The 15,021-nt window shown below is 41.3% G+C and overlaps 1 protein-coding gene across 1 annotated transcript in view; it reads left to right on the top strand.

Moving 5' to 3' along the window:
• Positions 1-744: 744 nt before the first annotated feature.
• Positions 745-15,021, top strand: part of MORC1 (MORC family CW-type zinc finger 1) — a 177,694-nt gene continuing 163,417 nt past the window's right edge. The window contains exons 1-4 of the mRNA XM_047690254.1: positions 745-833; positions 4,760-4,813; positions 7,360-7,394; positions 14,009-14,077. Of these exons, the coding sequence (XP_047546210.1) occupies positions 769-833; positions 4,760-4,813; positions 7,360-7,394; positions 14,009-14,077 (223 nt within the window). The 5' untranslated portion in view covers positions 745-768. The remainder of the gene's footprint in view (positions 834-4,759; positions 4,814-7,359; positions 7,395-14,008; positions 14,078-15,021) is intronic.

Raw genomic sequence — 15,021 nt, 5'->3', positions numbered from 1 at the left:
CTGTTCTTTGAGCTGGGCCAGCACATAAAAGAGTTGACTATCAGCTGACAGGTGAGAAAGTTTCTCACAAACACAAGCCTCCACATCACAGCAAAGTCCAAATTCTGTTCTGACCGCCTTTAGTCCTTCCTTTTCTCTCTGACTGATCTTTTCTTCCTTACTTTCTTTGATGGGAGTTAACAGTCTCAACCCAAGAAACACAGGAAGGTACGCTATGGGTTAGAACACAAACACCTCTGATGCTGTGTAACAAACTAATGCAAGTAAAGGAAAACTACCCATTTTCCTTCTTTATACCCCCCAACCTCCGACCCAGCCTCTTCAAATTCTTTGTGTGTGTGTGTGTGCGTGCGTGTGCGCAATCATTTCTCATCAAATTCTGATCCTAGCCTTGGGCTCCATTTCCCATCCGGGGAATGATAGAACAACTATGCGGGAAGGTTAAATAAATCTCAATGTGGAAAGAGAAGTCTAGCTCAGATGCCTCATTCTCAAGAATGGATTCAAGACAAGGTATAGACTTACCTGCCGGATACCCAAGCTGACAGCCCAGGGTGAACTTCACCTTCCAACCGGCAGGGGGAGTGGGTGTTTGCCGAGCTGGTGTTTGTGCACAGCCCCTGAGCGTAGGCGGAGGAGGGCGTGGGCAGGGAAGAAGACGTGGGCGGGGACCAGCACGTGGGAGGGGCAAGGGCTGGGTACAGCTGTCCCGCCATCCGTAGTCCGTGGTCCGTGTGTCTTAGGGCTGCGCTGGTCGAGTTCGAGGACATGGGTGACAAGTACGCTACTCTACGGCGGGCTCAGCTGCGTCTGGATTTCATCCACGCCAATTCGTGAGTGTCCGGTGAAGCCTGAACGAGGGAGGGGCCCCACTAGTGGAGAAGAGTTTGGGTCTGTCTCCTAGTGAAATACCCAATTTGACAAAAAAAAAAAAAAAAAAAAAAAAAAAAAGAATTTGGTATTACCGATTTATGGAAATTTTATTTGAAGTTTTTGTATTAAAAAATAATGAAAAAGTAGAAAAGATACCATTCTGGGCCAGATTATGATTATTTTTAGGGAGAATAATTTGTGCCAGTGTGCTGTAGTTGCGGGCGGGGGTGGGGGGCGGGTGCTCGTGGAGAGAGAATTTCAGAGGCCCCATGCTACTGAGCATGACACGGGGCTTAGTCTCAGGACCCTGAGATGGTGACCTGAGCATAATCAAGAGTCCCAACACCTAACCAACTGAACCACCCAGGTGCCCCTGCTCTGGGCTAGGTTATAAACCTTTTTGTTGTTCTAAAATTAACACCAGGTGGTAAGAAGTCCCCGCATTTAGCGAACTATTTAATTGGGGGCTAGCAGAACCCTAATTCTACCAACCTGGCTTATGGCTTGTGATTTCTCTACCCAGTGCACTGATACTTCCAAGATTAAGTTTGCCCTCCAGAGAGTAATTTGTATTTATTGATTCCAGTCTTTGTCGTTGTGTCCTTGCAAAAACGTAACCTCTCCCAGGATAGAATCCTCCCATTTTAGTTATTGCTAGAGCACTGGGCTTCTCTGTCAGGCCCAGGTGCCTTTTGCAGCCTCAACAGGTGTTAATTTCAGATACTTAGGTTCCCAGAGTCAGATGACCCGGGCTTCCTGTTCCATCTGTCATCTCCAACACAGCACAGCCTAGCAGTGAGTGCTTGTGTAGTTCATCCTGCTTTGCCAGTTTTTTTGGTCTTTGAGTAATCCGGAGTTACTAAAAGTACGGATTGATACAAGGGATTCACCAGGTTTGAAACCACGGAAATGAAAGTGTAAATAATGCCAAGCAAAGCCAGCCTTGCTGCTTGGGACAAGCATGTAATTTTTATAGAAGACAAAGTAAAATAGGCAGTATTTGGCAGATATTTACTTTTTTAAAAAAATCTTTTTATCTAGAGAATAATTTCAAGCTGGAAAGGATAGAACAAATATTTAAAGGTTAACTGAGACGGGAGACAAATGACGAAATAGCAGTTTTGTAAAAAAAAAATTACGGGTGGAATGCTGGAAGGACTATGCATTTTATCTTAGGAAACCTTCTCAGCCTCAGTGTTGTGTAGTTACCACAGCTGTTATTCGCAGGGTGCCTCCCATCCCCGGGTTCCCCCTTGCCTGCATTCCATTGTCAGTTGGTGGCACACTAACTTAATAACAGAAGTGACAGCAGTCTGAAGGAATAACCACAAAATCAGATACAAATTGGCATCTTCTCAGCTTCTCCAGATAGATTTTTGTTTGTGAGTTCCTTCAGTAAGAGCAGGAGTGTTTTTTTTTTTTTTTCCTCTTCATTTCGCTCCCATATTCAACTCAACATCAAATCCTCTTCACCATTTCTCTATGTCTCCGATTCATCCATTCCTCTGTATTGCCGCTGCCCTTTGACTTCAGTCCAGACCAGCTGCTGTCTCCTTGGGGAGATAATCCATGTAGCCTCTAAACTGGGTTCTCTGCTTCCCATTCTTACTCGCTGATGGTCCATTTTTCCTGAGAGCTGTCGGAGTGAGATTTTTTATTTCTTAAAAAAGATTTTACTGGGGCGCCTGGGTGGCTCATGGGTTAAAGCCTCTGCCTTCGGCTCAGGTCATGATCCCAGGGTCCTGGGATCGAGCCTCTCATCGGGCTCTCTGTTCAGCAGGGAGCCTGCTTCTTCCTCTCTCTCTGCCTGCCTCTCTGACTACTTGTGATCTTTGTTTGTCAAATAAATAAATAAAGTCTTTAAAAAAAAAAGATTTTACTTATTAGAGCACTAGTGGAGGAGGGGCTGTGGGAGAAGCAGACTCCCCACTGAGCAGGGAGCTTCCCAGGACCCCCAAATCATGACCTGAGCCAAAGGCAGACACTTTACCCACTGAGCCACCTAGGCTCCCCCCGCAGAGTGAGATTTTAAAGAAGTAAAGCAGATATGTCACTCTTCTTAAAACATGACCATGGTTTCCAGTGACATCTATGGGAAGTACAAGCTCCTAAGCATGGAGTAGAAGGCTGTGCGTCACCGGCCACCCAGTTTCTCCACATCATCGCCCTGTTTCGCCATAGCCAGAGCCTACTGGCCTCCTTGGCTCCTTCCTGCATCCGTGTCCTTGCAGATGCTTCTCTTGCTGCAGAGTTTCCTCTCCGGCTCTGCAAGGGACTGAGTTCTCCTCAGCCTTCAGGACCCAGCTTAAATGTCTTCTATGAAGAGAGGCTCTGCCTGACCACCGTGTCCTCTGCTTACCATTACTCTTCCCCATCACCCTTCCCTCATGGTATCTAATCATGATCTGCCATATCATCTCTATGTCTGTTTACTTGTATGTTTTTCATATCCCCCCAACTGGCTTGAGTCCCAAGATGGTGAAGACCTTGTCTGTCTGCATTAGCACATGGCGAGCAGTGTGTTAAGATCTCTTGAGTGAAATAGAACAGAAACTTCTATGGCACTTCTTGGTCAGAATGACCAAGGTTACTTTCCTAAGGTATTGTTTGTATGTTGAGTTTTTGTATATTAAATCATGTATTTTGAATTCACTAGTAAGTCCTGTGGTTTCAAGTGCCGCTTTTGTAAAGCATATAACCTTCACTTTTACTCTGTTTTAGGTTTTTATACTCTAGATTTCTTTTGAGTGAAGGCCATCTTTTCACAGCAGTTATATTTATTTTTTTTAATTACAGACTTGACTAGAGTCAAGAGATCCCACATCAGCATGTGTTTAAAGTTTAAAATTCCCCCCAAATGGAGGAGTACATGGTTGGTGCAGTCGGTTAAGCGTCGAACTCTTGATTTTGGCTCAGGTTGTGATCTCGGGGTCCTGGGATCCAGCCCCGACTTGGGCTTCCTGCTCAGTCCGCTTGAGGATTTTTTCTCTCCCTCTGCCCATCCCCTGCTCACTAGCTTATGCTCTTTCTCTCTAAAATAAATAAATAAATCTTAAAAATGAAATAAACTTTTGGCTAATGTGTTTCTTGTGGCCTAAGGTTTTTGGAATCTCAAAGAAATTGCCGATGATCTTTCTTCTGTACAAATGAGCAGATGTTTTTTGATCAGTGGGTCTCTCCTGCTTCTGCTACCCGTTTACAAAATATAAAAAAGAAAATTGCAGACTGAATCTTCTCTTAATGCTGTGATAGAGTTGCTGACTGAAATATCTACACCAGGAAATGAAAAGCAAGTGTGGGCCCCCAAAGGCAGCTACTAATGATGGCTGTCTACTGTGTTCTGTTACCAGGACCTAGCATGAGGGGTACAGGGAAGAATGACCCTAGTAATTCAGAGGAGAAAAGGGCCTTCAGAAAAATATGAAGAGAGGATTAGTGGCACAAACAGGGGTCCCCTGTCAGTGACTGTGCCTGCAGATGGAGCCTTAAGGCCTTCTGGTGTGCCAAGTTTTTGATCAAGATCTTTCAGAAATAATTTGACCTTAAATAATACAATTTTAATGACAAGTTCTCCAAAAAAACTTGAATAAATGCTTATGAAGCAATTTGAAAACATCAGAATTTGCTGTAAGTACAGTAAGGTCCTTGAAGTCTCTGTTTTATTAGAAACAAACAAGCTATTTTGGCAATTGTGTTCTTAGCCTTGGCTTTGTAATAGACCGCATCCACTTCAGAATCTTTACCATGCTGAGAAAGTTGTTTCTAGAATAAGTCCTTAATTGATTACCTGTCCTGAACCAGAGAAGGTTTGTCTGCACGTATCCTGAAGCTTTTATGCTCATTACAGAGTTGGTTTAACTTTTAGCTTTCCCTCTTTCTTCATCAGCACCACGCACAGTTTCCTTTTTGGAGCGCTGGCCGAATTACTGGACAATGCAAGGTAAAGCTCATCTGTAAACCGCCCTTATGTGGTAGAAGGAGATTGGCAAAGAAAAATTGACTTCAGACCCAGGGGAGTGAGAGAAATGTGATCAATAGAACAATTCTCAAAGCAGCATCTGTAAACTGTCAGGCCTCTGACCAAGTCTAGCCTGTTTCCTGTTCGACTCAGGGTGAGTTTGCATGGGAGTTATAAAGAAAAAGCAGCAAAGAAGGGATTGCTTATAAAGTTTAAGAAACAGGAGGTGCCACACAAGAAATCTGTGTCCCCTGCCTTCACCCCTCACCTCCCTCCTGCTTTTTCTTTAAAGATTAGAAGTAGCAGCCCCAAGGTTGGTCACTGGGCTCAGGTGGCATAGCCCGTGCGCTCTTGGGACTAACTAGTCTATGCCTTCAGCTCTGGTGTTCCCAGTGGTCCCCATAGCCAGCCTGGACAAACCAGTTCCTCTGTCTTCAGCAGACACTGGAGTTTGCCAAGGTTGCTCAGATGCTAATAATTGATATCACATGAAGCTCTTTCATAGACTTACTCAAGACGCTTAGTTGTTCTCATGAAGATCTTCATGAAGTTCCTGTGTTATTCTAAGAAATTAGTTTATATCATTTTATTTAAGAGTTTCCTGTGGTTGTCAAAATTAAAACTGGAGGATATTAAAACAATATTGTAGACATCAGGCAAAAAATGTGCCAGTATAGGAAGAGATGGTTGGTGGCCTCTTCCTGATATGACAGCTGGTCAGAGAGAAAGTACCAGGGTTAAACTATAAAGTTTATTATAAAATGTATTTTAAAAATATTTTATTGGGGAACCTGGGTGGCTCAGTGGTTAAGCCTCTGCCTTTGACTCAGGTCATGATCCCAGGGTCCTGGGATCGAGCCCCACATCGGGCTTCCTGCCTGCTTTGTGGGGAGGCCTGCTTCTCCTTCTCCCACTCTCCCTGCTTGCGTTCCCTCTCTCGCTGTAATAAAAAAATATTTATTTGACTAAGAGAGGTAGAGCACAAGCAGAGGGAGTGGCACATTGAGCAGGGACCCTGATTCAGGACTCGATCCCAGGACCCTGGGACCATGACTTGAGCCCAAGGCAGTCGCTTAACTAACTGAGTTATGCAGGTAACCCTATAAAATGTCTTAATATGCTGTAGAGGTGAATGATTTTTCTGTCTTATTCCATGGAATTTTTCTATGAAGAAACTCTTTCTTTGAAAAACTTCCATTCAGGGCAGCAGTGGCATTTACTGAGCACCTATCATGTACGTGGTGTTTTGTATAAAGTATAATTATATAATGGAGACGATGATACCCTTGTGTCATGAGATTGTGGTAAGGGTTAGGAGAGGCTTAAAAATACTTGATTCAGTGCTTACTTGAACCACAGAAAACGCTCCAAGAAATGGCAGTAGTGCCTCTCGAATTTCCATAAAGGAAGAGCTTATGAAAGCAATTGGCTAGAGGAAGGAGCTAAGGGGCCAACTTTGAAGGCTTGTAGAACAAGCCGTTGTACCTACTCAGACTTACCTGATATAGTTTTGGGTTGGAGTTGATGGAAGTTTTGGGAGAGCCTCAAATTTCCCGGTTAGAGTCCCAGCGATTGTTATTACTCTGAGCTTCCCTTACACAGCCCCTCTACTGCTGCATCAGCTAAGACCGCGGTCCTCATTGTCTTCACCCCTCACACTGAACCCAGGCTCTTTTGGCTCTTGTTCTTTTTCTTCTGGGATTTCTTCTTAAAAAAATAATTTAAGAAAATACACAATATCTGTGAGCTGTAGAAAACTGAGAAAATAATAAGAAAAAGAAAGTCGTCAGTAATCTCATTACATGACAGGGGAGGTAGTATCAGCTTGCTTCTCTGTAAAAGACCAGAAAGTAAATATTTCTCCCTGTGCAGGCTGTGTGTTCCCTGTTGAAACTACTGAACTTTGCCACTGTGCTGCGAAGGCTGCCTAGGCAATATGTAAATGAATGGACATGATTGTGTTCCAATAAAACTTTATTTACAAAAACAGTTAGTGGGCCCCATTTGGCTTTTGGACCATAATTTACCAAGCTCTGATCTAGAGAAAACCACTGTTTTGATTTATTTCCTTACATATATGGACATGCACATCATATATGTTCTTCAAAAACATATATGATCACACAGTACATATTAGTAATATGCTTTTTCTTATCATTTTTGGGGAACTAAAATATAACATGAAAATCTGTCTGCAATTTATGGATTATTATCCAACTAGTTTTTTTTTTTAAATATTCATATCCATTTTTGGTGAGCTTTTGTGTAACTACCATTAAATTCCATCTATTCTTTCAAATTTCCAGGTTTCAGGTTTTGTAACATTCTCAAATTATGAGCGATCATAGGTCTTAGTACATAAATGTAGAGTGAAACATTTTAGTAATTGTTTTGAAGCAATTTAAGTGGATTTCTCTATTATTTGCTATCTGACAATAGGTTATACATCATGTAAGCAATTCAGATTAATGTAATTTTTTAAAACATAATTTCGTATTGAAGCAGTGATATTTTTATATTGTTTCCAGAGATGCAGGGGCTGCAAGACTTGATGTATTTTCAGGTGAGCGTATTTGTTTTCTTTTTTTCCCCTTCTAAAGGAAAAGCCTATAGTTATTTTGCTTTTATTTTATTTCATGAAATCAAAGCACTTTTTATAGATTTCTAATGTAATTTAAGTGCTTTGTGAGTACAGTGACCCTATGGGGAGCCAGGTTGAGAAAAGTATACTCTGAGAGTGGAATTGTTTACTTGTTAGGGGACCCATTTACAAAATTAGATCTTCCAGGGTTTTGTGAAAGTATCAGAGTGATGTGGAACAGTCAATTTGCCTGCCACAAGAAAACAGTTTTATTTTAAAAAGCACATTAACTTAATGGTTATTCATAATTAAATATACATCATTCTCAACTTACTACAGTTTTAAAACGTGTAAGTGAATGTGAAGCATGAATGTTTGAGGGCTCTAAAATTCAAGCAAGGTATGTTTTCTTCCCTGTCTTCATTTTTAGTCACCAAATACTTATTGTACTTAATAGTTCATTTCATTAGAATATGATGCAGATGAATTTAGGTTCTGAGATCCAGTCTTGTATTTAATACTGCCTGGGTAAATGTCTGCAGTGTTAAAACTGATCCCCAACCCTGATTCTGTCAGCCGTCCTGTAAACATTGGCTTTTGGTCACAGGTAAGAATATATGGACCATGATGTCAGTCTGTATTTATAATGAAAAAGCAGCTCAGTTCAGTTCAATTTTTTAAGTGTTTAAGATCCTGTGAGGCACCTGGATGGCTTAGTTGGTACAGCATCCAACTCTTGATCTCAAGTCTTGATTTCAGAGTTGTGAGTTCAAGCCCCACATTCGCTGTGAAGCATACTAAGAAGACAAAAGAAAAAGAAAATCCCGTGTTAAGTGGATGTTTCTGGTTCATGAGGCAGAGAGATATGGACATCTCGAGACATTTGAGAAAACATAATAAATGAACGCTCTTCTTCCCTTTCTACGCTTCAGGTTCTGAAAAGTTTGAGAAGGTCAAGAGAGTCAGTCTTTATTATTCATTCGAAAATGCTAGTCAGTCTTTATTATTCAAAAGTGGAGGTTAGCGTGAGAAATCCAGTGGATTTGCTGGTCATACCCCAGAATCAGATACTTGCCCAACCTGTGGAGTCAGGGTTCCCCTCAACACGGGTCTGCCTAGAGTGAGCAGAGCAGAGCTCATGCACTCTGCAGGCAGCTCACTCTCAGGAGGGAACATGAGAGCTGGAGAGATCTGAACTGAGCCTCCCTAGATGATTCTTCCCTAGGTTACCGGTCAGATGAGTGAGAAGTGAGTCAAGGGACAGAGAAGGGCTCCTCTACTAAGATTAATGTCACTCCATTTCACATGGAAGGAAATACCAGTAGTGGTGAAAAAGTGGTCTTCCCTTATATATCCCCTTAGATAGTCTAAGATAGAATAAGTGTTTCTTGCCCAGGAGAGGCTCGAAGTATGGTAGGAACACAGAGAAAGAATACCTCATATTAAAGAGCTAGGGCCTAACATATAGATGTAGTTTTTGTCAAGTAGTCTTTGAAAAAAAAAAAAAAAAAGAATATCCCTGTCTGAGAAATTATTGTGAGAAAGAGAATGGGAGTAGATCATTTTAGAGATTCATTTATTCAATAACAGTTTATTGAGTGTCTGTCATGAATGAACCAGGTGCTAGGGATAGAACACAGAGCCACATATGTGACTAATACGTGTTGTCAGGAATGTGTGTTCTCATGAGGGGGAGAGAGACAGTGAGGAAGTGAACAAATGATACATCAAGCAATGAAAAGTGCTAAAAGGAAAAAGAAAGTGGGAGAAGAGAAAAAAGAGCAATCGGCAGGGTGTACTATTTTTCATGATGTGAACAGGGAGAGTTTCTCTAACCAGGTGGTGTCCGGTCAAAGACCTGAATGAGGTAAGGGAGCGAACTGTGTAGGTATTTGGAAAAAAAGCAGTCAGAGAACAATGAGTAGGCCAGGTTGATAAAGCTAATTGTTAGAGCTAAAGAGATGAGCACCTTCAATGCCATGCTAAGGTTTCTTTCTATAGACGGTGACTGCTGAAGAATTTTGAGCAATATCATTTGGCAAATTAGAAATGTGCCCTTTTCAAAGAAAGTTACTCCAGCCATAGCATGCAGGGTGATCCTTAGTGTGAATGATGGGTTAGCAGGGGTTTGGGGCTATGGAAATGACCTATGGAAGATTTCATGAGAATTGGAACTAAGGAAGTGGTCCTAGAAATGGAGAAGGAGAAAAGATTTAAGCTGCATTTCATTCACAGCACACACACATATATTTTTGAAAATATTATTTATTTATGTAAGAGAGAGCACGTGAGAGAGTGAGCATGAGGTCGGGGGAAGGAAGGGGAAGAGGGAGAGGGGGAAGCAGGCTCCCCACTGAGCAGGGAGCCTGATTTGGGTTTGCTCCCAGGACTCTGGGATCATGACCTGAGGTGGAGGCAGAAGCTTGACTGACTGAGCCACCCAGGTGACCCCAGAGCTCACATATTATTGATGAGGGGTTGAAGGGTTGAGAAGAATGATCCAGAATCACAAAGCACAACAAATGTCATTGGAATTCACATGTTATGTTCTTTTGGGTTTGTAGCAGAACACCAGCAGGGCATGGCTGTACTCATTTCTCCAATTTTCTCTAGCAATTGGCGCGTGCACATGCACACACACACACACACACACACAGAGTCTTTGCCATTTGACTTCAGAATGGCACTTCTTTATTTAGGTTATGTGTTTTATGAAAAACTGAACTTACGATTTTTGGTTTTAAATTACCTATTCATAAAAAAGTACCTATTCATGTTATAAAATTTTTTATTGCTGCAAATCACAATATAGCTATCAACTTAGCAAATCAATTTTTCTTAAAGTAATAAGCCAGGGTCAGGACTTATATAGCAATAGATAGAATTGATATGGGGATAAATAATTAATCTAAGCATTGAGCCAGTCTTCAGATTATTTACTGAAGCCCCTGAATTACTTTTCAATCTTTTTTTTTAAGACTTTATTTATTTATTTGACAGATCACAAGTAGGCAGAGAGGCAGGCAGAGAGAGAGAGGAGGAAGCAGGCTCCCCACTGAGCAGAGAGCCTGATGTGGGGCTTGATCCCAGGACCCTGGGATCGTGACCTGAGCCCAAGGCAGAGGCTTAACCCACTGAGCCACCCAGGTACCCCTACTTTTTAATCTTAAGTTTTCTTTAGGTAACTTGAGGGAGGACCATAAAGTTCAAACTAAACATGTTTGGCCATTGTTGTTTATCTGTTCATATGTATTGGTTCTAGTAAATGTGGATTTGCAGTTAAAAATTTTTTTAAGTGCTTAGCAAGTGGCAGGCACTAGGTTAAGTGTTAAGCATGCAGTGCCTGCTCTTAAGAAAGACCCCATCCTAGCGTGGGGGTCTGTAGAAAATATGCTGTATATCTTCACTTTCATGAGTGGAGGGCCCTTAGCTTTCACCATATCTCTGAGGCTACTATGTTTTAAAACATAAGAGCCAACAGTTTGAAAGATAAAGAGATACATAAGAAAGTGGGGAACACAAACTACAAAGAAAATGTTCATTGTGGGCTCCTGATGATGTGTGGGAATGAGGAAGTTGTCCTAGAAGGAACCTTACTGGATCTAAAGACCTATAGGGGAAATAGGCTTCCACCTGGTGAATCAGGGGCAGAAAGGGAAAAGGGAGAGCATATGCAGGGGCTTGAATTTGGAGAGAACATAAAACACCGATGGAGTTGCAAAAATGTTTGTGATGCTCAAGGTTAGTTAAGGAGAATATTTGCATGGAAGGGGAAGTTTGAAGTATGGGTCGGGGAGGGAATGACAAGCGGTGAGCTTGGAGAGTGTAATTGTTAGGGTTCTACAGAGAAACAGAACCTGTACGAGATAGCTACATGGACAGACAGGTAGACAGATAGATGGACAGATCTGATCTGCCTCCCTTCACTGTAGATATGTATGTGTGTTGCTATATTGACATATATCTGTATCTGTCTACATCTATAGCTATTGATAGAGTGTTTGGGGAGGGTGAGAAGGAGAGATTTTAAGGAATTGACTCACAGGATTGTGGGGTGGGGGCCGGCACACCTGAAGTCTGTGGGGCAGCTGGCAGGTTGGAAATCCAGCTAAGAGTTTGTGTTGTATTCTCAAGTTCTTCATCTTCAGGGTAGGCCAGCAGCCTAGAAACTCAAGTGCAATTTCTTTGTTGCAGTCTTGATGCAGAAAATTGCTTCTTTGAAGAACTTCATTCTTTGCCTTTAAGGCCTTCAACTGATTGGATGAGGCTCACCCATATTATGGAAGTTATTTGCTTTATTAAAGTCAACAGATTGTAAATGTTAATTATATCCACAAATGTTTTCAGAGCAATATCTAGACTAAAGTTTGACCAAACAGCTGGGTACCAGAGCTTAACCAAGTTGACACATAAAATTAATTGTGAAATGCATACTGGTCTGCACTCTGCTTTTAGCAGGAACAAGGAGTGAGGCAGCTGTTGCTGTAATTCAGAAGACAGATGATGGTTTTCTGAGCTAGGGCAGTGTCGTGGTGATGGAGAATGAGCTCAAACTTGAAAGGCATTAAGGGGGTAGAATTGAGAAGACATGGCAATCCTGAGGTTTTGACTTGGGGAGCTGAAGCCTAATGGCAGAGTGGTGGACATTTATTGAACAGAAAACATTAGAAGGGGAAGTTAAATCTGATGAGGGAGAAGGTGCTGGGGTTTGTTTTAGACATGCGTATTTGACAGATAATGGAAATTTATCTAGAATTCTTAGCTTTAAGGAATTGAAATAAACATGACCAAGCTTCAGCGTGGATAGTAGGGGAATATTACATTGCAAGGCTATGATTGTTTTGTAGTTCCTCTCTTGGGTTTATAGAAAAAGTAAGCACTGTATATGTCTCTTGGGAATTTTGAGTCTTTCCCACCTTTTTGCCAAAGAAATTCCCTTCTTTCTGCAAGTTCCTTACATGGGGACGTTATCCCAAGAGCTGCAAAATCTGTACAGAGCCACCTAAGGCTTGGATTAGGTGGTTCCTAGTGCTGATATGCAGTAAGATAATTGGGGGAGATGTTTATTCCTGAGCCTCACCCAAGACCAGTTAATTCAGAGTATCTCCGTGTGATTAAAATGTTCAGCCACAGTTGAGAACCACCTCACTGGCAAAGAACTCCACAAGAGTTGGTTTCCCTTTGTTAAATAGTGGGGTTTGCTCCGAGCAAAGTGGGGAGGGATATTCTGATGGGTGAGTTGAGGTCAGCACTCCAGAGGACCAGGCAGAGAGAAGAACTGGGAAAACGAATTGGTAGGGAAGATCCAAAGTGCTTATAGACAGGAAGGGAAATAGTGGGGGTGGTAGGGAATTAGAAGTGGGCATGTGACCATAACATTATGAACCCGGAAAGCTTAGGTATATGTTCTGTATATTTATTTACAGATTATCTTAACACTATTTGACTTTTAAATTGTTAATCAGGGGTGACCATTGAACATAGAATTGACTTAACAAATGTGCTACAACTGAATCATAGGTATAGAGTTAGCAAATCAGTGGCTGCCTGAGGTTGGTGTGGGGGGATGGGCATGGAAGGAGGCAGAAGGGAGAGACCGTAGAGTGACCTGAGGAAATGTCTGAGGTGATGGGTATGTTCACTACCTTGATTGTGATGATGATTTCGTGAGTATGTACATATGCCACAGTTCATCCCACTGTATGCTTTACACTAGGCAGTTTTTTGGTGTGTAAGCTATTTCTCAAGCTATTATCAAAAAAAAAAAAAAGAGAGAATGAGAGAGAGAGAGAGATGTGGTAGAAGTCATATATCCAAGTGTTGAAATTACTCTCAGAGCCAGATTGGCCAGATCACAAACTGAGCATTAAATTAGTCTCATTAGTTTTGGTTACACCTTTCCATTTTTTTTTTTAAACAAGAGATGACTTTCTGTTATCTTGATGATATCTCTTGATCACTACAATTGATTCCAAATAACCTGACCATTTAAAAAAATCAAATGCTGTTTCAAGAGGCAAATATTTACTGCCACTAAAAGCATACAGAAATGACTCTTATGGGAATTAACTACCGACAGGAGAGCCTGAGGAATTAAAGAAGAACAGCCTGGATTGGCTTTAGAATGAGTGCTTTGGTGGAAGGGCACAAAGGTGGATCAGTGGGTAGAGGGATCCTGGGGTCACATCACAATCTCCCTTTATTCCCACCCCCAGGGTGGAAAACACCTGAAGTTTAAAGGCCAGGCGGATTCCAGAGCAGGGCAAGCCCCACTGTACACATAATTTATTAATGTTTAGATGTTTCATGATAATTTAAATAATTTTTATAATTTAATAATTTATATAAATTTGTATAATAACTTATATAAATTTATAATTTAAATAATTTCTTGGTGCAGGACTGTCTTCCCCCTGCAGTGTCCTGTGAAACTGTAGCCTGGACACCTTTCTGAGTGTCATCTTTCTGCCCTCACTCTGTTACTCTGTGGCTGTCTTTGAGGGGGACAGATAATTATGTAAGCAACATGACTTTCTGATGAACAAATTAAGGCCCATATTTATCAGTAATAACGAAGTAACTGCTTTCTCTTACAGTGGATAATGAAAAACTGCAGGGTGGATTCATGTTGTGCTTCCTGGATGATGGATGTGGTATGAATCCTGGTAAGTTAATTATCTGGATACCTAACTGGCTGTTCGGGGAAACAGTCAGAAAACCCATCAAACAAATAAAAATAAATTGAGCTATCTATGCAAAAAAAGGTATGGAGCTATTAAGGGAAAATAAACCCTAGATTTAACATATTTCTGAACTTTCTAGATTTAAATATTCCAGCTGACAGAGTAAATTAATTGTAATCATCTAAACCAAGACAAAAAGGGAGTGTAGATAAATACTGCAAGAAAGATGAAAAGCAGAAGGTGTGATTATGTGTGAGGAAAAACGTCTGGGAATCAATGGAAAAGGCCCGGTAACTGGATGGATTTGGAAGTTGTTTGAGCCCACCCTTCAGGTATTGCTTGCAAGAGGCCTGAGGCAGTTTCCAGTGCCTTCAGGCTGTTTTTAATTTTCTGCTTAACCTTGAGGAAGAGGTTACCTCTTGTTTTTAGCGGGAGATTTTTTTTTCTCGGTATGTTCAAAGGTTTAGTAGCTTCAGTCAGCTGTTCTCACCATAATGAATACATCTACAATTCTTTGCATGATTTTTCTTTTTCTTTCTTTCTTTTTTTTTGGGGGGGGGTACCTTCAAGGCTAACCAAAACACAACACACAGTGGGGGCACGATACCAGTTTACTATGAAATTGAAATGTTATTTCTTTTGATGAGAGCTTTGAGTCATTTGGGATAACTTATCCCTGAATTCTTATTTAATACTTGTCTATGTCCCACAAGACAAGGTGGTTGACAGCGAGGTTAAAAAAAAAAATCGTGAGGGGAGTTCGAGTAATAGGGAACAGTTCTGGTCTTTTCTACAGCAGTGGAAAGCATTCTTGTCACTTTTGGAAACTCAGAATACAAAGTAAAGCAGTTATCTTCTTGCTAGTCTCTGAAGTACTCTCTTGGTATGAATAGTCAGAAATTATTAGCAAGCTTAGAAAATGGCCA

This window comes from Lutra lutra, chromosome 1 (assembly GCF_902655055.1).
Source record: "Lutra lutra chromosome 1, mLutLut1.2, whole genome shotgun sequence".
Taxonomy (NCBI): domain Eukaryota; kingdom Metazoa; phylum Chordata; class Mammalia; order Carnivora; family Mustelidae; genus Lutra; species Lutra lutra.
The sequence above is the reverse complement of the archived record's forward strand: the minus strand, read 5'-3'. Positions and strand labels throughout refer to the sequence as shown.